This window comes from Oncorhynchus masou, chromosome 19 (assembly GCF_036934945.1).
Source record: "Oncorhynchus masou masou isolate Uvic2021 chromosome 19, UVic_Omas_1.1, whole genome shotgun sequence".
NCBI classification, from domain to species: Eukaryota; Metazoa; Chordata; class Actinopteri; order Salmoniformes; family Salmonidae; genus Oncorhynchus; species Oncorhynchus masou.
The window spans coordinates 26,126,772-26,149,287 of NC_088230.1; the positions used below are offsets into that span (position 1 = coordinate 26,126,772).

At 44.2% G+C, this 22,516-nt stretch overlaps 1 protein-coding gene across 2 annotated transcripts in view; it reads left to right on the forward strand.

Annotated features, from left to right (window-relative positions):
- Positions 1-22,516, forward strand: part of LOC135506065 (midasin-like) — a 63,763-nt gene that overhangs the window by 1,057 nt on the left and 40,190 nt on the right. For both annotated transcript variants that reach the window (XM_064925446.1, XM_064925447.1), the window contains exons 3-28: positions 110-334; positions 541-648; positions 854-1,046; positions 1,300-1,509; positions 5,763-5,894; positions 6,019-6,122; positions 6,211-6,325; positions 6,611-6,804; positions 8,402-8,483; positions 8,960-9,055; positions 9,415-9,527; positions 10,065-10,213; positions 10,308-10,368; positions 10,486-10,700; positions 13,268-13,371; positions 13,472-13,616; positions 13,799-13,895; positions 14,413-14,526; positions 14,680-14,827; positions 16,577-16,684; positions 16,826-16,977; positions 19,929-20,107; positions 20,239-20,447; positions 20,671-20,817; positions 20,921-21,062; positions 21,265-21,399. In XM_064925446.1, coding sequence (XP_064781518.1) covers positions 110-334; positions 541-648; positions 854-1,046; positions 1,300-1,509; positions 5,763-5,894; positions 6,019-6,122; positions 6,211-6,325; positions 6,611-6,804; positions 8,402-8,483; positions 8,960-9,055; positions 9,415-9,527; positions 10,065-10,213; positions 10,308-10,368; positions 10,486-10,700; positions 13,268-13,371; positions 13,472-13,616; positions 13,799-13,895; positions 14,413-14,526; positions 14,680-14,827; positions 16,577-16,684; positions 16,826-16,977; positions 19,929-20,107; positions 20,239-20,447; positions 20,671-20,817; positions 20,921-21,062; positions 21,265-21,399 — 3,677 coding nt within the window. The remainder of the gene's footprint in view (positions 1-109; positions 335-540; positions 649-853; positions 1,047-1,299; positions 1,510-5,762; positions 5,895-6,018; positions 6,123-6,210; positions 6,326-6,610; positions 6,805-8,401; positions 8,484-8,959; positions 9,056-9,414; positions 9,528-10,064; positions 10,214-10,307; positions 10,369-10,485; positions 10,701-13,267; positions 13,372-13,471; positions 13,617-13,798; positions 13,896-14,412; positions 14,527-14,679; positions 14,828-16,576; positions 16,685-16,825; positions 16,978-19,928; positions 20,108-20,238; positions 20,448-20,670; positions 20,818-20,920; positions 21,063-21,264; positions 21,400-22,516) is intronic.

Consider the following 22,516-nt stretch of genomic DNA (forward strand, 5'->3'; position numbering starts at 1 on the left):
GAGAAAGGCCAGTATTCAAGCAGTAGAAAATAATCTCTACTACCGATCAGCACTGGCCCACATCAACTACTACTTCTAATAACCTCTTTTGCACTTTCCTCATTGTCAGGTTTGCTGCGAGGTACTTCAATGATGCCCCTCCAGTGTTCCAGAGGCTCTTCTTCACCAATGAAGAGTCCTTGTCTGTCCAGTACGGCCCCAGGAGGATGAAACTGCGGGACTTGATGGGCGCTACTCTCCGCTTCCTCCAGAGTGACTGTACCAAGTTCCGAGTCCTCTGGGACTGGAGTGCCTGCGTGTCTCAGCTACTCACCAGCGACGTCATGGTTCGAGGGTGTGTATCTACCTTGTCTACCATTCCCTCAGTATCTGTTCTCTCTCAGGCCCTACGACAGACTAGTGTCCTGTCCAGGAGTGTACTTATACATCAAGCTGCCTCGCGCTACAGAAACAGGCTGGATGCCTTGATTGATGTTTTTACAGCTGTCTGTATTCATATGAAGTCAAGCTTAGTGATCTTCTGGATTCTTTCCCGTTTAGTTACACTGCCCAGTGTCTGGCCCTGGTGTCTCATATGACTGATAATCAGAAAACCATCTTCTTGAGAAAGGTGCTGTCGAGTGACGAGATTCTGCACATGAAGATAAAGTATGTACATTTCTATTGGACTGATTTTGAACACTGTTGACGATTGGTGGACGTTGATTGAGATGGATGAATAAAGTTTTTTTGCATGTTGTTATAATGCACACATTGTGAACTCAAATGTAGACTTGCATGTCTTCACAGATTGCAGATATGAATACAATGTTCAGTTTATAACCTTTGCTTTTATCGGCTTATAAACACACAGGTCACTGGAGGAGACTCAGCAGTTGGAGGTAGAGAAGGCCCTGGTGCTTGCTAACCAGGGCACTGTAATGTGGCGCCAGGAGAAGGTGAACAAGTTCACCCGGGGCCAGGTGGTGTCAGAGGACCTGTCCCAGACCGTGGTGGCTGTCTGTGGGGTGGTGTTACCTAGGATTGCCCCAAAACAGACCGAGCAGGTAAGACTTCCTATCCTGGTCCCAGATCTGTTTGTGCTTTTGCCTACTCCTTTGTTATTGGCAAGCTATTTGGCATGGCAATTCCATTAGTAGTTGGCAGGAGAGCAGAAACAGACTGGTAGCCAGTCTATCGACTTCCTGCTTAGATTTAGAGATTGATTGTTTGTGAAAGACTATGGAATATATGGTTCAAACTACATCAGTGGTGTTGATTTGATAGGTGGCATTACATTTGTTCTCTTACTAACTCTAGGGTAACCTAAAACATCTGGTGCTAGTGGACTCAACCTGCCGCAACCTGCGGAGACTGGCCATGGCCGTGGCATCCCAGAAGGCTGTTCTTTTGGAAGGGCCCATTGGATGTGGTAAAACAGCCCTGGTGGAATTCTTGGCTGCAGTGACCGGGCATACCAAAACACCAGAGATTCTCAAAGTTCAACTTGGGGATCAAACTGACAGCAAAGTAAGTGCAGTGATCCAATGTAGCAATCTATAAAATATACAGTCCCAGTCAAAGGTTTAGACATTCAGTTGAAGTCGGAAGGTTACATACACTTAGGTTGGAGTCATTAAAACTTGTTTTTCAACCACTCCACAAATTTCTTGTTAACAAACTATAGTTTTGGCAAGTCGGTTAGGACATCTACTTTGTGCATTACACAAGTAATTTTTCCAACAATTGTTTACAGACAGATTATTTCACGTATAATTCATTGTATCAAAATTCCAGTGGGTCAGAAGTTTACATATGCTAAGTTGACTGTGCCTTGAAACAGCTTGGAAATGGCTTTAGAAACTTCTTTGTAAGTCGCTCTGGATAAGAGCGTCTGCTAAATGACTTAAATGTAAATGTAAATGATAGGCTAATTGACATAATGTGAGTCAATTGGAGGTGTACCTGTGGATGTATTTCAAGGCCTACCTTCAAACTCAGTGCCTCTTTGCTTGACATCATGGGAAAATCAAAAGCAATCAGCCAAGACCTCAGAAAAAACGTTGTAGACCTCCACAAGTCTGGTTAATCCTTGGGAGAAATTTCCAAATGCCTGAAGGTACCACGTTCATCTGTACAAACAATAGTATGCGAGTATAAACACCATGCAGCCGTCATACCGCTCAGGAAGGAGACGCGTTCTGTCTCCTAGAGATGAACGTACTTTGGTGCCAAAAGTGCAAATGAATCCCAGAACAACAGCAAAGGACCATGTGAAGATGCTGGCGGAAACAGGTACAAAAGTATCTATGTCCACAGTAAAACGAGTCCTATATCGATATAACCTGAAAGGGCGCACAGCAAGGAAGAAGCCACTACTTCAAAACCACCAGAAAAAAGCCAGACTACGGTTTGCAACTATATATAGGGACAAATATCATACTTTTTGGAGAAATGTCCTCTGGTCTGATGAAATAAAAATGGAACTGTTTAGCCGTAATGACCATTGTTATGTTTGGAGGAAAAAGGGGGAGGCTTGCATCCCGAAGAACACCATCCCAAACGTGAAGCACTGGGATGGAAGCATCATGTTGTGGGGGTGCTTTGCTGCAGGAGGGGCTGGTGCACTTCACAAAATCGATGACATCATGAGGGAGGAAAATTATGTGTAATAATTGAAGCAACATCTCAAGACATCAGTCAGGAAGTTGGGTCTTGCAAATGGACAATGGCCCCAAGTATACTTCAAAAGTTGTGGCAACATGGCTTAAGGACAGCAAAGTCAAGGTATTGGAGTGGCCATCACAAAGCCCTGACCTCAATCCTATAGAACATTTGTGGGCAGAACTGAAGAAGTGTCTGTGAGCAAGGAGGCCTACAAACCTGACTCCATTACACCAGATCTGTCAGGAGGAATGGGCCAAAATTCCCCCAACTTATTGTGGGAAGCTTGTGGACGGCTACCCAAAATATTTGACCCAAGTTGAACAATTTAACGGCAATGCTACCGAATACTAATTGAGTGTATGTAAACTTCTGACCCACTGGGAATGTGATGAAAAAATTAATAGCTTAAATAAATAATTCTCTCTACTATTATTCTGACATTTCACATTCTTAAAATAAAGTGGTGATCCTAATTGACCTATTTTTACTCTGATTAAATGTCAGGAATTGTGAAAAACTGAGTTTAGATGTATTTGGTATATGTAAACTTTCAACTTCAACTGTACCTACTCATTCAATTGTTTTTCTTTATCTTTACTGTTTTCTACATTGTAGAGTAATAGTGAAGACATTAAAACCTTGAAATAACACGTGGAATCATAAAATAAAATTTAAAAAACCTTTATCTAGGCAAATCAGTTAAGATCAAATTTTCAATGATGTCCTAGGAACAATCGGTTAACTGCCTTGTTCAGGGGCAAAACAACAGATTTTTACCTTGTCTGCTCGGGGATATGATCTAGCAACCTTTCGGTTACTGGCGCAGTGTTCTAACCACTTGGCTACCTGCCGCCCCATATGTATCATCAATCATGTAGTAACCAAAATAGTATTTTATATTTGAGCTTCTTCAAAGTAGCCACCCTTTGCCTTGATGACAGCTTTGCACACTTTTGACATTATCTCAACTCGCTTCATGAGGTGCATTTCTATGAACATGTGTACTTTTTTAAATAATTGATTTTCTGTTTAATGCGTTTGAGCCAATCAGTTGTTGTGGCAAGGTAGGAGTGTTATACAGAAGATATCCCTGTTTAGTAAAATACCATGTCCATATTATGGCAAGAGCAGCTCAAATAAACAAAGCCAAATAACAGTCCATCATTACTTTAAGACATGCAGGTTCAGTTAATCCGGAACATCTCAAGAACTTTTCAAGTTTCTTCAAGCGCAGTCACAAAAACCATCAATCATATGATCAATATGATGAAACTGGCTCTCATGAGGACTGCCACAGGAAAGGAAGACCCAGAGTTACCTCTGCTGCAGAGGACTCTACTCAGCAAACCGGATGCAGTTTATCACAGTGCCATCCGTTTTGTTAATAAAACACCTTATACCACCCACCACTGTGACCTGTATGCTCTAGTCGGCTGGCCCACGCTACATATTTTTCGCCAGACCCACTGGCTCCAGGTCATTTACAAGTCCATGCTAGGTAAAGCTCCACCTTATCTCAGTTCACTGGTCACGATGGCAACACCCACCCGTAGCACGCGCTCCAGCAGTTGTATCTCACTGATCATCCCTAAAGCCAGCACCTCATTTGGTCGCCTTCTTTCGTTCCAGTTCTCTGCTGCCTGTGACTGAAACGAATTGCAAAAATTGCTGAAGTTGGAGACTTATCTCCCTCACCAACTTCCAACATCTGCTATCTGAGCAGCTAACTGATCGCTGCAGCTGTACATAGTCTATTGGTAAATAGCCCACCCAATTTTACCTACCCCATCCCCATACTGTTTATATTTATTTACTTTTCTGCTCTTTTGCACACCAATATCTCTACCTGTACATGACCATCTGATAATTTATCACTCCAGTGTTAATCTGCAAAATTGTAATTATTTGCCTACCTCCTCATGCCTTTTGCACACAATGTATATAGACTCTCTTTTTTTTCTACTGTGTTATTGACTTGTTTACTCCATGTGTAACTCTGTGTTGTCTGTTCACACTGCTATGCTTTATCTTGGCCAGGTCGCAGTTGCAAATGAGAACTTGTTCTCAACTAGCCTAGCTGGTTAAATAAAGGTGAAATAAAAAAATAAAAATAAGTTCATTAGAGTTAACTGCCTCAGAAATTGTGGCCCAAATACATACTTCACAGAGTTCAAGTAACAGACAAATCTCAACATCAAATATTCGGAGGAGACTGCGTGAATCAGGACTTCACGGTCAAATTCCTGCAAAGAAACCACTACTAAAGGACACCAATAAGAAGAAGAGACTTGCTTGGGCCAAGAAACACCAGCAATGGACATTACACCAATGGAAATCTGTCCTTTTGGTCTGTGTCCAAACTTGAGATTTTTGTTTCCAACCACTGTGTCTTTGTGAGACGCAGAGTAGGTGAATGGATGATCTCTGCATGTGTAGTTCCCACCGTGAAGCATGGAGGAGGTGGTGTGGGGGTGCTTTGCTGGTGACACTGTCAGAGATTTAGTTAGAATTGAAGGCACACTTAACCAGTATGGCTACCACAGCATTCTGCATCGATACGCCATCCCATCTGGTTTGCGCTTTGTGGGACTTTCATTTTATTTTCAACAGGACAATGACCCAACACATCTCCAGGCTGTGTAAGGGCTATTTGACCAAGAAGGAGAGTGATGGAGTGCTGCATCAGATGAGCTGGCCTCCACAATCACCCAACCTCAACTCAACTGAGACGGTTTGGGATGAGTCTCTTTTCAATACTTTTTTGGAAAATCATTCCAGGTGAAGCTGGTTGAGAGAATGCCAAGTGTGTGTAAAGCTGTCATCAAGGCAAAGGGTGGCTGCTTTGAAGAATCTCATACAATATATTTTGATTTGTTTAACACTATTGGTTACTAGATGATTCCATTTGTATTATTTCATAGTTTTGATGTCTTCACTATTATTCTACAATCTAGAAAATAGTAAAAATAAAGAAACCCTTGAATGAGTAGGTGTGTCCAAACTTTTGACTGGTACTTTATATTTTTCCTGGAACTCTAGTGTCGTCCTCTGAGCGCATTCTACTGTTTTTGAACGGTTGATAGGAATGATCTAATCTCTTTGCTGCTTTATTGCAGATGTTGCTTGGGATGTATCGCTGTACTGATATCCCAGGGAAGTTTGTGTGGCAGCCAGGTTCCCTGACACAGGCTGTCTCTAAAGGACATTGGATCCTGTTGGAGGACATTGACCATGCTCCTCTGGATGTGGTGGGTTTTTGCACAGCTGAATCACGCATGGAATTACATGGAGTGACCTGTTAATGTAGTTATTACTGTAGTAGTAGGTTCAAGGCTACAAGGTATTTTATCAAATGAGTTGTATGCCTTGCAGATATCTGTACTCCTTCCCTTGATGGAGAATAAACAGCTGATGATCCCAGGACGGGAGGACTGCATTGGAGTGGCTCCAGGCTTTCAATTCTTTGCTACGAGAAGGTAAGAATGTCATGTGGCCCACGTGTGACCCTATGAATATCATCCTCCTTTTACACAGAAAATAACTGATGTTTGTGTGTATCTGTAGAATGTTCCACAGTGCCGGAGGCTGGTACAGGCCACAGAACACCCACGCAGCTCTCTTGGACAAGTACTGGACTAAACTACAGATTGGAAACATGGCACGAGAGGAACTGAAGAAGGTGAGACGACTGAGGACATGATCCAATGGAGTCCACATCAATTCCCTGTGGTCTATAAAATGACCAGTGTTTCCTCTGTTTCAAGTGTGTTTTTTTTCTAGCATGATGTACAACAGAATCCTAATCGCACTGTACTTTATAACCAGTTTTATCTTACTAATGCAGTTCCTGAAGCTAACAGTCGTGTTGTTCTTTGCCTTTGGAAACTTGGATATAATTTGCAATTGAAGCATTGTTTTAATTCTCTTTAAATCTCTCTTTAACTGTTGTTCTTTGCCTGTGCAGGTGCTGGTGAACCGGTACCCTAACCTAACGGTTGTGGTGGAGCGCCTCCTGGACATCTACTGCCAGCTGACTGGAGAGAGGCACCCTGACCCGGTGGCACTGGGCCACACAGACAGTATTCATGCACCAGAGGTGTCTCATCACAGGCTGGAGGACAAGACTACATCCCTGGAGGGGAGGGGACTGTCACTGAGGTAATGGCATGCTATGGCTGCTACCATGTTGTTATGTTGTGTTGCTACCATGCTGTATTGTCATGTGTTGCTGCATTGCTATGTTGTTGTCTTAGGTCTCCCTTTATGTTGTGTTGTCTCTCTTGTTGTGATGTGTGTGTGTGTGTTGATCTGTATATATATATATATATATATGTGTGTGTGTGTGTGTGTGTTTATTTTTAATCCCTGGCCCCCATCCTCGCAGGAGGCCTTTAGGTAGGCCATCAGTGTTAATAAGAATTTGTTCTTAACTGACTCACCTAGTTAAATACAATAAAAATATATGCTCTTATTTTCAGCTCCCCCCTTTTATTTACCTTTAGCTTTTCTGTCTCATTTTGTAGCAATGAGCAATTTATTCATGTTCAGTTCTCATGGTTTATCTGATTCCCACCATAGCTGTCTATACACAATATTTTTTCCGCTGCATTGAAAGATGACACTGTCTCTCTGCCAGTATGAACTGGTGATGAACTCATTGTCATGATTCCCTAGCTGCTCAGATCTACAGTAATGGTCAAGCCCCAGATACAGGTAAACCCAGTGGCCCCATCCATCCCACCACATGCGTCCCAATGCAGAGGTGGGTTGTGGGGTTTACATTAGGATCTGCACTGGCCCACTGGGAGATGAAATGACCAGGCAGCTAGCCCTCAGGACTTTAATTAGCTTTCCACTGGGTGCTGCTGCCTGCGCTCGATGGCCCATCGATTGGACCGTTCTTTTCTATAGAGCTGGATCCACAGATGCTAGACGTTACACCAGGACAGCCCTTATCATTAGGTAACCAGTTCAGACCTGATCCTCTTATTTTGTGGAGGCCACTTGTTTTTCACCCATTTGTAAGGGTTCATACTGGGAATACCTGTGTGTATGTGTTGGGCTCAGGGCTTTTCCCTTGGTGTAAAATCAAAATGTGAGCATGTTGTTCCATAAGCCGCTGTGGGCCACTTGGATAATTTTTATTTTAGAGCTGCATGCATCACTGCAGTTAATGTACATACTGAATGTTGTTTTCATTTGAGTTTGCAACCTGGCCTGCTAAGCTCTTATGTAGGTCAGGACAGCCCTTTTGGATCAACTGTTTCTCAGCTGAATCTTTTCTCCAATCATTGATGGAAAACTTAACCTGGTCCTAAATCTGTATGTCCTTAAGCCAACTCCTCTGTTTATCATTGCCATATTTATGTAACCCAGGGCTCTTCAACCCTGTTCCTGGAGAGTAACCATCCTGTAGATTTTCACTCCAACCTTAATCTAGCACACCTGATTCTAATAATATAGTGGTTGATAAAGCGAATCAGGTTAGTTACAACTGTGGTTGGAGTGAAAACCTACAGGAGGGTAGCTCTCCAGGAACAGGGTTGGAGTGAAAACCTACAGGAGGGTAGCTCTCCAGGAACAGGGTTGGAGTGTAACCCTACAGGAGGGTAGCTCTCCAGGAACAGGGTTGGAGTGTAACCCTACAGGAGGGTAGCTCTCCAGGAACAGGGTTGGAGTGTAACCCTACAGGAGGGTAGCTCTCCAGGAACAGGGTTGGAGAGCCCTTATGTAACATCTACTCTATATTTTACAGAGACCTGCTGAAATGGTGTGAGAGGATCAGCAGTAACTTTGACAGCACCTCGTCTGCCACCGCTCAACATGTCTTCTTAGAGGTGAGCCTCGAGTCACCGTAGCACAGGCTGTCATTGCATTGTTGTCACCCTCCTGCCATTGTTTACTATGTTAAAGAAGCTTTCGGGCTTGAACTGTTGTTCACCACGGATAATTCTGAACTTGTCTCTTATAACTCTGTGGCTATGTAGAACTGGCAAGGTTAGACTCTGTTAAGGTTATCACCTAATCTATGTTAGGATGGAAAATCCTTTAGCCGTAATAGGCCCGATGTGTTCAACACTTTTTTCATGGCTCTTTAGGGTTAGCCTCCTGAACCAGAACTGACTGTGGATTGGGTTGGTTGAACAAAGCTAGTTTAGTATGGACTGCAAATAGATTCATTGAGTCAGCACAATCCATATTTGAATGGAAAATCAATGTAACTGTAACAGTGTCAGAAACTTTTAACAATTTGCCGCCCCAAAAAATAATGCTCTTGTTAACTGTACTGTTTTGCGGCTTTCCCACCTTTTAGGCCCTAGACTGCTTTACAGCTATGCTATCCCGACCAGAGAGGAGGCTGTGCATGGCTGAGGTCATTGGGAGCAAGCTCAACATCTCCAAAGAGAAGGTAAGTCCAGCATCGCTGGAAATGATGGGCCTCTGCTGACAGTATATCAAAACCAGTTCAGTACTGATGTACAAGTTTGTCGTACTTTAGGACATGATGTATGATCTACAGTCTCCTGACATAGAGCTAGTCCCAAATGGCACTCTATTCCCTATATAGGGCACTACTTTTGACCAGAGCCCTTTGAGTGCCATTTGCCACGGGTGCTTTATTGGACTCAGACATGGTGATGGTTGTTGACTGTTGACATGATGGTTGTGTTCATAGAAATCAGAATACATAAATTCATTCTTATTTCTAAGGTTAGAACTTCCAAGCCATTCTATTAATTCTTATTTCTATGGTTGTTTGCCTCTCAGGCTGCACATTTCTGCCAGATGTACCAGCCTGGCATCTCTGTCACAGAGCTGGAGGCCTTGGTGGGCAGAGTGACCCTGGAACGGAAGCAGAACGAAGTGGTCCGCATCTGCAAGTAAGTCAGCAAAATGTGTGACCCTAAATCGAATTAGTTGCCATCTGATGCACCGCAATTTGTTAAAGTCAATTAAGTACCCGGCCACATAAGGGTTAGTAGTCCGATATTTGCCTGGCAGCTGTCGCTTATGGAACACACTGAGTCAGGCTGCCAGTCCTGCCAGTCTGTGCCCGTAACCTGTCTGTTTAGACAATATGGACGTTACTGTCGCTTTGCCAGGCCCAACACTTACCCAGCCAAATAGACTCCCGCTGGTTGATTGAATAAACATTGAATTGATCCCTAACTACACACTTTGATAAACCAGCAAATATTCCAGTCCTCAGCATATGACTAAAAACAAAAACCCTACAGCAGAAAGACACCTTTGGAAATCTACAATTGGGGGGAACAAAAAAGTATATTTGTTGATGAATGTATTATTAATAGATATTTTGACCTGGTTTCAAGTATATGCATGTTATAATTGTTGTAGGTAAAATTTGAGATTGAGTAAAAGTGTAACCTAACCTATGTGTATCTGAATGTGCACAGTGAGAAGCAGACATTTGCTGCAACGCGTCCCTCTGCAGTGCTTTTGGAACAGCTAGCAGTGTGTGTTACCCAGGGCGAGCCCATTCTGTTGGTCGGAGAGACGGGCACGGGCAAGACATCCACTGTGCAGTACCTGGCTGGAATCACTGGTGAGACGCAACACTCTGCCAGAAAGCTTCTCTCAGACAACATGGGTACCCACTAACCAACACCTATGTTCCCCTTCTCTCGCTCCCTCTCTAGGACACAGGTTACGGGTGGTGAATATGAACCAGCAGAGTGATACAGCTGACCTGCTAGGAGGGTAAGGGAATTAGTCCTTTTCTTGTATGAACTTACACCTATACCAGCATATACAGACAGGGATATTACCCTGGCCTGCATTGGTACTGAGTAGGCATATTCTCTTCCCTGATCTAAGGTATAAACCAGTGGACCACAAGCTGATCCTGCTGCCCCTGCGTGAGGCCTTCGAGGACGTGTTCTCCCAGACCTACTCCCGCAAGCAGAACCTGACCTTCCTGGGCCACGTGCAGACCTGCTTCAGGGGCAAGCGCTGGCAGGACCTCCTTAAGCTCATGGACCACGTTTGCAAGTCGGCCCTCAGCAAGTCGGAGCTGCAGGAAAAAAACAATGGTACCACCACACTCTTTAGACATTGTTGGCATCCCCAAATGACACCCTATTCCCTAATGGGTGGCATGGTAGCCTAGTGGTTAGAGCGTTGGACTAGTAACCGGAAGGTTGCAAGTTCAAACCCCTGAGCTGACAAGGTACAAATCTGTCGTTCTGCCCCTGAACAGGCAGTTAACCCACTGTTCCTAGGCTGTCATTGACAATAAGAATTTGTTCTTAACTGAGTTAAATAAAGGTACAATTAAAAAAATGGCTTCAGAAAGTTTTCATACCCCTTGACTCATTCCACATTTGTAGTGCCTGAATTCAGAATTGATTACATTTTTTAAAATAATGTTTTTATCTGCGTACAATACCCCATAGTGACAGTGAAAACATGTTTTTATAAATGTTAGGGGTGTGAATATTTATGTGAATAATGTTCTGAGTCAATACTGTAGAAGCACCTTTGGCAGTGATTACAGTTGTGAATCTTTCTGGGTAAGTCTCAAAAGAATTTTCCAAAACTGGATTGTACAACATTTGCCCATTTTATTCTTTTTAAACTTAATCAAGCTCTGTCAAATTGGTTGTTGATGATTGCTTGACAACCATTTTCAGTTCTTGATTTTTTTTTCTCTAGATTTTCAGGTACAGTTGAAGTCTGAAGTTTACATACACTTAGGTTGGATTCATTAAAACTCGTTTTTCAACCACTCCGCAAACTTCTTGATAACAAACTAGAGTTTTGGCAAGTTGGTTAGGACATCTACTTTGTGCATGACACAAGCAATTTTTCCAACAATTGTTTACAGACAGATTATTTCACATTTAATTCACTGTATCACATATCCAGAGGGTCAGAAGTTGACACTAAATTGACTGCCTTGAAACAGCTTGGAAAATTCCATAAAATTATGTCATTGCTTTAGAAGCTTCTGATAGGCCAATTGACATAATTTGAGTTAATTGGAGGTGTACCTGTGGGTATTTCAAGGCCTACCTTCAAACTCAGTGCCTCTTTGCTTGACATCATGGGAAAAGCAATCAGCCAAGACCTCAGAAACAAAATTGTAGACCTCCACAAGTCTGGTTCATCCTTGGGAGCAATTTCCAAATGCCTGAAGGTACCACATTCATCTGTACAAACAATAGTACGCAAGTATAAACAGCATGGGACCACACAGCCATTATACCGCGTGGGACCACGCAGCCGTCATACCGCTCAGGAAGGAGACGCGTTCTGCCTCCTGGAGGTGAACGTACTTTGGTGTGAAAAGTGCAAATCAATCCCAGAACAACAGCAAAGGACCTTGTGAAGATGCTGGTAGAAACAGGTACAAAAGTAACCTGATAGGCCGCTCGGCAAGGAAGAAGCCGCTGCTCCAAAACCGCCATAAAAAAGACAGACTACGGTTTGCAACTGCACATGGGGACAAAGATCGTACTTTTTGGAGGAATGTCTACTGGTCTGATGAAACAAAAATAGAACTGTTGGCCATAATGACCATCGTTATGTTTGGAGGAAAAAGAGGGAGGCTTGCAACCTGACTGGGAATGTGATGAAAGAAATAAAAGCTGAAATAAATCATCTCTACTATTATTCTGACATTTCACATTCTTAAAATAAAGTGGTGATCCAAACTGACCTAAGACAGGGAATTTGTACTAGAATTAAATGTCAGGAATTGTGAAACACTGAGTTTAAATATATTTGGCTAAGGTGTATGTAAACCTCCAACTTCAACTGTATATTTTAAGTCAAAACTGTAAGTTGGCCACTGAGGAACATTCGCTGTCTTCTTGGTAAGCAACTCCAGAGTAGATTTGGCCTTGTGTTTTAGGTTATTGTCCTTATTTAGTGCCTTGTTGCACACAGGATGCATGTTTTGGAATATTTTTATTCTGTGCAGGCTTCCTTCTTTTCACTCAGTTAATTAGGTTAGTTTTGTGGAGTAACTACAATGTTGTTGATCCATCCTCAGTTTTCTCCTATCACTGCCATTAAATTCTGGATTTGGCCTCATGGTGAAATCCCTGAGCAGTTTCCTTCCTCTCCGGCAACTGAGCTCGGAAGGACGGCTGCATCTTTGTAGTGACTGGGTGTTTTGATACACCTTCCAAAGTGTAATAACATCACCAAGTTCAAAAGGCTATTCATTGCCTGCTTTTTTAAAAACAGTTGCCCTTCTTTAAAACCTCCATGGTCTTTGGTTGAATCTGTGCTTGAAATTCACTGCTTGACAGAGGGACCTTACAGATAATTGAATAGGTGAGGTACAAAGATGAGGTAGTCATTCAAAAATCATGTTAAACACTATTATTGCATACAGAGTACATGAACTTTAATTAATTTTAAATCCGGACTGTAACATAACTGAATGTGGAAAAAATCAAGGGGTGTGAATACTTTTGGAAGGCACTGCGGTGCATCATATAGATAACAGTGTTGCCATTGGGAAAACAACCAAAAGAACTACCTTCATTCCTTCTTGTCTTGAATAGCTTACTCCTACTCTCACTATGACAGAAATGTGAGTGTTGCCTTAGGCTGTTCTCAGTCTGTTTTTGTGTGCTGGTTTCCCCAGCCGCCTTGCTGCAGGAGCAGTGGGAAACCCTGGCCGTGAGGCTGGCTCAGACACAGCAGCAGATCAGAGCCTGTGAGACCGCACTGGTCTTTGCCTTTGTAGAGGTAAAGGTTTACCTAAATTGTCTCTCTCTCTCTCACACACACTACATATCCCTGTTGACCACCAACCTGCTGTGATTTTAAACCGTGTGTGTCTCTACAGGGGACTCTGGCCCAGGCGGTGAAGAAGGGAGAGTGGATCCTGCTGGATGAGATGAACCTGGCTGCAGCAGAGACTCTGGAGTGTCTGAGTGGCCTGCTGGAAGGCACCGCCGGCTCTCTGGTGCTGCTGGACCGCGGAGACACTGGTGAGGCGCCCACTGCTCTCCATAGCATGTTATGACATGTTATAACACTTTATATCACTGTTGCATTACATGTAATAAATTGCATATTGTTATTGTCATGGCTTTGGTCATAAAGGTATTAACTGATTATGACCTTGGAAATATGATCACTTTGATGCTGCTACTGGATTGTTTTTGTACAGAGCCCCTGGTTCGCCATCCAGACTTCCGCCTCTTTGCCTGCATGAACCCAGCGACTGACGTGGGGAAGAGGAACCTGCCCCTGGGCATTCGGAACAGGTTAGAACATGGGCTGAGCTGGCATGGTGTTTGACTGAAATGTATTTAACTTATGAGTATACTGGCAAACCTACTACCTTATCAGGATCTGGCAGCCCAACTAGCTGTTCGGGATCTGGCGGCCCAACTAGCTGTTCGGGATCTGGCGGCCCAACTAGCTGTTCGGGATCTGGCGGCCCCACTAGCTGTTCGGGATCTGGCGGCCCCACTAGCTGTTCGGGATCTGGCGGCCCCACTAGCTGTTCGGGATCTGGCGGCCCAACTAGCTGTTCGGGATCTGGCGGCCCAACTAGCTGTTCGGGATCTGGCGGCCCAACTAGCTGTTCGGGATCTGGCGGCCCAACTAGCTGTTCGGGATCTGGCGGCCCAACTAGCTGTTCGGGATCTGGCGGCCCAACTAGCTGTTCGGGATCTGGCGGCCCAACTAGCTGTTCGGGATCTGGCGGCCCAACTAGCTGTTCGGGATCTGGCGGCCCAACTAGCTGTGGTTTGACATGCTGCTCTCTTTCTTTCCCAGGTTCACTGAGCTGTATGTGGAGGAGCTGGAGAATGAGGGAGACCTGCGCATCCTGGTGTCTGACTACCTGAAAGGCCTGAACCCCAATAAGAACGTCATCAATGGGATTATAAGGTCAGGGGTCAGATTACATACTGTCCTCTGTCATATGCATCGCGTGGCTCATCAAGTTTCCACAAAGTCACGTTGAATGTCATGTCATATTGATTGCTGATTTGATTGATTAATTGATAGATTTTAATAAAAAATATTTATTTGCTGCTGCAGCTTTTACCTGACGGTGCGTAAGGAGGCTACCTCCAAACTGGTGGACGGGACTGGACACCATCCCCACTACAGCCTGCGTACCCTCTGCAGGGCACTGAAGTATGTGGCAGCCAACCCCTGCTACAGCGTCCAGCGCTCTCTCTACGAGGTAGGAGGCCAGAGCTCTCCCAGCATTGATTTTGACATCCTTTATATTGACTAAATAAGCATACAGTGCATTCGCAAATTATTCAGGCCCCTTGACTTTTTCCACATTTTGTTACGTTACAGCTTTATTCTCAAATTGATTAAAACAAAACATCTCATCAATCTACACACAATACCCATAATGGCAAAACAAAAACAGATTTTTATTTATTTTTGCTAATTTGTTCAAAATAAACAACAGAAGTACCTTATTTACACAATTATTCAGACCCTTTGCTATGAGACTCTTAAATTGAGCTCAGGTGCATCCTGTTTCCATTGATCATCCTTGAGGTGTTTCTACAACTTGATTGGAGTCCACCTGTGGCAAATTCAATTGATTGGACATCATTTGGGAAGGCACACACCTGTCTATATAAGGTCACACAGTTGGCCATGTATGTCAGAGCAAAAACCAAGTCATGATGTTGAAGTCATTGTCCGTAGAGCTCCGAGACAGGATTGTGTCGAGGCACAGATCTGGGGAAGGGTACCAAAACATTTCTGCAGCATTTAAGGTCCCCAAGAGCACAGTGGCCTCCATTCTTAAATGGAAGAAGTTTGGAACCACCAAGACTCTCCCTAGAGCTGGCTGCCTGGCAAAACTGAGTAATCAGAGGAGAAGGGCCTTGGTCAGGGATGTGACAAAGAACCCAATGGTCACTTGGACAGAGCTGCAGAGTTCCTCTGTGGAGATGGTTGCCCTTCCGGAAAGTTCTCCCATCTCTGCAACACTCCACCAATCAGGCCTTTATGGTAGAGTGGCCATACATAAGCCACTCCTCAGTAAAAGTCACATGACAGCCTGCTTGGAGTTTGCCAAAAGGTAACTAAAGGACTCTCAGACCATGAGAAACAAGATTTTCTGGTCTGATGAAACCAAGATTGAACTCTTTGGCCTGAATGCCAAGCATCACATCTGGAGGAAATGTGGCACCATCTCTACGGTGAAGCATGTTGGTGGCAGCATCATGTTGTGGGGAGGTTTTTCAGCGGCAGGGACTGGGAGACTAGTCAGGATTGAGAGAAAGATGAACATAGCAAAGTACACAGAGATCCTTAATGAAAACCTGCTCAGGACCTCAGACTGGGGTGGAGGTACACGTTCCAACAGGACAACGACCCTCAGCACACAGCCAAGACAACACAGGTGTGGCGTCTGGACAAGTCTCTGAATGTCCTTGAGTGGCCCAGCCAGAGCCCGGACTTGAACCAGATCAAACATTTCTTGAGAGACCTGAAAATAGCTGTACAGCTATGCTGCTCATCAAACCTGACAGCGCTTGAGAGGATCTGCAGGGAAGAATGGGAGAAACTCCCCAAATGCAGGTGTGCAAAGCTTGTAGCGTCATATCAATGACGATTCAAGGATGTAATCGCTGCCAAAGGTGCTTCAACAAAGTAAAGGGTCTGAATACTTATGTTGATGTGATTTTCTTTTTTTCCCCATTTTTTTTATTTATTATTTTTTAATGCATTTGCAAAAAATTCTAAACCAGTTTTTGGCTTGTCTGTATAGGTTATTATGTGTAGATTGATGGGGGAATATTTAATCCATTTTAGAATAAGGCTGTCATGTTAAAATAAATGTGGAAAAAGTCGGGGTCTGAATAGTTTCCTGAATGCACTGTATATTGATATCCTTAGTAACTTCGTTGATTGGAAAATAGGTTCAGATGTGACCAGATTCTCCATCGGTCTCTTTTTCCAGGGCTTCTGTTTGAGTTTCCTTACCCAGCTGGACCGCAGCTCCCATCCAATGGTCCAGAAACTGGTGTGTCAACACATCATGGGGGGAAGCATCAAGTGTCTGAAGCAGGTAATACTGCAGGCCTGTAATATGACTTTATAGATTCCATATTTGTATTAATTGAAATCAATGGATAATTAAGAAGAAGCTTAATAATTCCTCAATATGAGATTCCTCAGTAGACATGGTTCTCCCTGTGTTTCCCCACAGCCCATCCCGGAGCCCACGGGGCGGCCCTGCATTCAGATGGAGGGCTACTGGGTATCCCAGGGGGAGATGGAGCCGGCTCTGGACCCCAGCTACATCCTCACTACCTCCGTCAAGCTTAACCTGCGTGACCTGGCCAGGGTGGTGTCTGCTGGGTAGGAAAACTGAGCTCCCCTTTCTGCTGTCCCCCGTCCCCCTGGATCTATCAGTCAACCTAGTCAATACCTGTGGTACAGTCCTAGTCGCCACTGTCTGTTGTATTGTCAACCTGTTGCTGGCACAATTTTTTATTTTTTTTATTTTTTATTTTTTACCTGTATTAAACCAGGTAGGCAAGTTGAGAACAAGTTGTCATTTACAATTGCGACCTGGCCAGGATAAAGCAAAGCAGTTCGACACATACAACGACACAGAGTTACACATGGAGTAAAACAAACATACAGTCAATAATACAGTATAAACAAGTCTATATACGATGTGAGCAAATGAGGTGAGATAAGGGAGGTAAAGGCAAAAAAGGCCATGGTGGCAAAGTAAATACAATAAAGCAAGTAAAACACTGGAATGGTAGATTTGCAATGGAAGAATGTGCAAAGTAGAAATAAAAATAATGGGGTGCAAAGGAGCAAAATAAATTAAATACAGTAGGGAAAGAGGTAGTTGTTTGGGCTAAAATACAGGTGGGCTATGTACAGGTGCAGTAATCTGTGAGCTGCTCTGACAGTTGGTGCTTAAAGCTAGTGAGGGAGATAAGTGTTTCCAGTTTCAGAGATTTTTGTAGTTCGTTCCAGTCATTGGCAGCAGAGAACTGGAAGGAGAGGCGGCCAAAGAAAGTATTGGTTTTGGGGGTGACTAGAGAGATATACCTGCTGGAGCGTGTGCTACAGGTGGGAGATGCTATGGTGACCCGCGAGCTGAGATAAGGGGGGACTTTACCTAGCAGGGTCTTGTAGATGACATTGAGCCAGTGGGTTTGGTGACGAGTATGAAGCGAGGGCCAGCCAACGAGAGCGTACAGGTCGCAATGGTGGGTAGTATATGGGGCTTTGGTGACAAAACGGATTACACTATGATAGACTGCATCCAATTTGTTGAGTAGGGTATTGGAGGCTATTTTGTAAATGACATCGCCAAAGTCGAGGATTGGTAGGATGGTCAGTTTTACAAGGGTATGTTTGGCAGCATGAGTGAAGGATGCTTTGTTGCAAAATAGGAAGCCAATTCTAGATTTAACTTTGGATTGGAGATGTTTGATATGGGTCTGGAAGGAGAGTTTACAGTCTAACCAGACACCTAAGTATTTGTAGTTGTCCACAAAGTCAGAGCCGTCCAGAGTAGTGATGTTGGGCAGGTGCGGGTAGCGATCGGTTGAAGAGCATGCATTTCGTTTTACTTGTATTTAAGAGCAATTGGAGGCCACGGAAGGAGAGTTGTATGGCATTGAAGCTTGCCTGGAGGGTTGTTAACACAGTGTCCAAAGAAGGGCCAGAAGTATACAGAATGGTGTCGTCTGCGTAGAGGTGGATCAGAGACTCACCAGCAGCAAGAGCGACCTCATTGATGTATACAGAGAAGAGAGTCGGTCCAAGAATTGAACCCTGTGGCACCCCCATAGAGACTGCCAGAGGTCCGGACAGCAGACCCTCCGATTTGACACACTGAACTCTATCAGAGAAGTAGTTGGTGAACCAGGCGAGGCAATCATTTGAGAAACCAAGGCTGTCGAGTCTGCCGATGAGGATGTGGTGATTGACAGAGTCGAAAGCCTTGGCCAGATCAATGAACACGGCTGCACAGTAATGTTTCTTATCGATGGCGGTTATGATATTGTTTAGGACCTTGAGCGTGGCTGAGGTGCACCCATGACCAGCTCTGAAACCAGATTGCATACCAGAGAAGGTATGGTGAGATTCGAAATGGTCGGTAATCTGTTTGTTGACTTGGCTTTCGAAGACCTTAGAAAGGCATGGTAGGATAGATATAGGTCTGTAGCAGTTTGGGTCAAGAGTGTCCCCCCCATTGAAGAGGGGGATGACCGCAGCTGCTTTCCAATCTTTGGGAATCTCAGACGACACGAAAGAGAGGTTGAACAGGCTAGTAATAGGGGTGGCAACAATTTCAGCAGATCATTTTAGAAAGAAAGGGTCCAGATTGTCTAGCCCGGCTGATTTGTAGGGGTCCAGATTTTGCAGCTCTTTCAGAACATCAGCGGAACGGATTTGGGAGAAGGAGAAATGGGGAAGGCTTGAGCGAGTTGCTGTGGGGATGCAGTGCTGTTGACCGGGGTAGGAGTAGCCAGGTGAAAAGTATGGCCAGCTGTAGAAAAATGCTTATTGAAATTCTGAATTATGGTGGATTTATCAGTGGTGACAGTGTTTACTATCTTCAGTGCAGTGGGCAGCTGGGAGGAGGTGTTCTTATTCTCCATGGACTTTACAGTGTCCCAAAACTTTTTTGAGCGTCACATGAGTTGTATTGGCTAATATTGGTTGTGTCAACACTGCTGCCATAAAGATGACATGACTTTCCCATGTTGCTGCTGTTGTCGTGGTAGAGAGTAGTTGCCATGACCTCACCACAGGTCAATCGTTCCCAGTGCTCAATTGTTTCTCTGTCCTTCATTACGAGGTTAATTTAGTCTTATCTGGACACATGGGTTGTGTCCCAAATGGCACCCTATTCCCTACACAGTGCACTAATCCCTAGGCTCTGGTCAGAATGTGTGCACTAGGGAATAGGGTGCCATTAGGGATGCATACATGACCTCCACACTTCAGTCCAAGGAAAATCAATTGCACAATTGAAACACAGCTAAAAACAGACACTACCCAATTCTACACGACCTCACCACAGGTCAATTCTACACGACCTCACCACAGGTCAGTCGTCCCCAGTAAGTACTTGGTTGTTTCTCTGCCCTTCTTCTCTGGACACAGTCAGCGTCCCAAATGGCACCCTAGTAGTGCACTAGGGAAAGGGTGCCATTTGGGACAAATCCATGACCTCTACACTTGAGGTCAGCCAATTCCTCTTCCACTAAGTGCACATTGAAACACAGACACGACCCGGCTCTACTAGAAATATTCTATGTTTGTTTGTTCTTCAGGAGCCACCCCGTCCTGATCCAAGGAGAGACCTCGGTGGGAAAGACCAGCCTGGTCAGGTGGATAGCAGCGGCCACAGGGAACCAGTGTGTCAGGATCAACAACCACGAGCACACAGACATCCAGGAGTACATCGGCTGCTACTCTTCTGATGGCAAGGGCAAGCTGATCTTCAAAGAGGGTACGGCCAGTTCTACACTGTAGCCCTGCAGTCAGTGTCTCACACAGACTGTTCTGTTCATGATCACAGTGTAATGTCTTCGTTTTGTGTGTGTGCCTCTGCGTGTGTGTCTCTGTATGTTTCCCCTGTAGGTGTTCTGATTGATGCCATGAGGAAAGGATACTGGATTATTCTGGATGAGTTGAACTTGGCCCCTACTGACGTCCTGGAGGCCCTCAACAGACTGCTGGACGACAACAGGGAGCTGTTTGTCGCAGAGACACAGGAAGTGATCAAAGCGCACCCCCGATTCATGCTGTTTGCTACCCAGAATCCTCCTGGTCTCTACGGAGGCAGAAAGGTACGTGTGACTCGGGCCATAGTGGATTATTAGGATTATATTGGGATAGTGTAGTTTGGTTATTTCACAGCCATAAATAGTGCAAGACAAGCAAGCACACATTTTCTACGCTCATTGAGCACCATGGGATCTGTTCCTTCGGGCACAGGAATTAGGATGGTGATGAAAGTGTAGTTTGGTAGACCAGGTCTCAGCGAGTGCAATATAATTTCTCTCCCCTCAGGTGCTGTCCAGGGCCTTCAGGAATCGTTTTGTGGAGCTTCACTTTGACGAGTTGCCTAGTGATGAGCTAGAGACCATCCTCTGCCAGAGATGTAGTCTTCCTCCATCCTACTGCTCCAAGCTGGTCAAAGTCATGCAGGATCTCCAGGTGACTGTCTCATATTTAATCCCCTTTCATATGTTAACTCATTGCCATTGGCAATAAGGTAATGGTGTGTTCTAATTTTATAACTCACTGTGTGTGTGTGTAGTCTCTTCGCAGGGGATCTACAGTGTTTGCTGGGAAACATGGCTTCATCACCCTGAGAGATCTCTTCCGCTGGGCTGACCGCTATCGACTGGAGGAGCAGACAGATGCCTCCCGCGATTGGCTGCAGCATTTGGCTGATGACGGTAAGGCCCAATAGGATCACAGCAGCAATTTTGTCCCATCTTATACGACAAACTATCATCTGCTTTTGTCTCTATTGCTTTCTCTGTCTGTTGTTTTTTAGTGTGACTTATGTGTGAAATCATGTTCTACTTCACTTCAATGGTAATGTCTTTTCACCTAATTATTTAGGATTGTTGAAGTGTGTGTGTGTGTGTGTCTCAGGGTTCATGCTGCTGGCTGGGCGGGTCAGGAAGCCAGAGGAGGCCTCCACTATCCAGTCCATCCTGGAGAAACACTTCAAGAGGACGGTGAACTCTGACACCCTGTTCTCAGAGCAACAACTCACCACACAGTTTAGTAAGTAGAGCCTGGTTCTCCCTCTCACACACACACACACCAACATGCCCTTTTGCCCCCAACCCAACAGTGTGCATGACCCTGCTCACTCACAAACAGTTCATATTGGGGGAGTGTGTCAGCAATACAGGAAAGCACTACTGTGACTACAACTGTTCTGTCACAATACAGAATGTGGAATTATGAATGTGGTATGGAGAATGTTCCATATGAACGTGGTATGGAGAATGTTCCATATGAACGTGGTATGGAGAATGTTCCATATGAACGTGGTATGGAGAATGTTCCATATGAACGTGGTATGGAGAATGTTCCATATGAACGTGGTATGGAGAATGTTCCATATGAACGTGGTATGGAGAATGTTCCATATGAACGTGGTATGGAGAATGTTCCATATGAACGTGGTATGGAGAATGTTGAATATGAACGTGGAATGGAGAATGTTCAATATGAACGTGGAATGGAGAATGTTCAAGATGAATGTGGTATGGAGAATGTTCAAGATGAATGTGGTATGGAGAATGTTCAAGATGAATGTGGAATGGAGAATGTTCAATATGAATGTGGAATGGAGAATGTTCAAGATGAATGTGGTATGGAGAATGTTCAAGATGAATGTGGTATGGAGAATGTTCAAGATGAACGTGGTATGGAGAATGTTCAAGATGAACGTGGTATGGGGAATGTTCCATATGAACGTGGTATGGAGAATGTTCCATATGAACGTGGTATGGAGAATGTTCAATATGAATGTGGAATGGAGAATGTTCAATATGAATGTGGAATGGAGAATGTTCAATATGAATGTGGAATGGAGAATGTTCAAGATGAATGTGGTATGGAGAATGTTCAAGATGAATGTGGTATGGAGAATGTTCAAGATGAATGTGGTATGGAGAATGTTCAAGATGAATGTGGTATGGAGAATGTTCAAGATGAATGTGGTATGGAGAATGTTCAAGATGAATGTGGTATGGAGAATGTTCAAGATGAATGCGGTATGGAGAATGTGCAATATGAATGCGGTATGGAGAATGTTCAATATGAATGCGGTATGGAGAATGTTCCATATGAATGTGGTATGGAGAATGTTCCATATGAACGTGGTATGGAG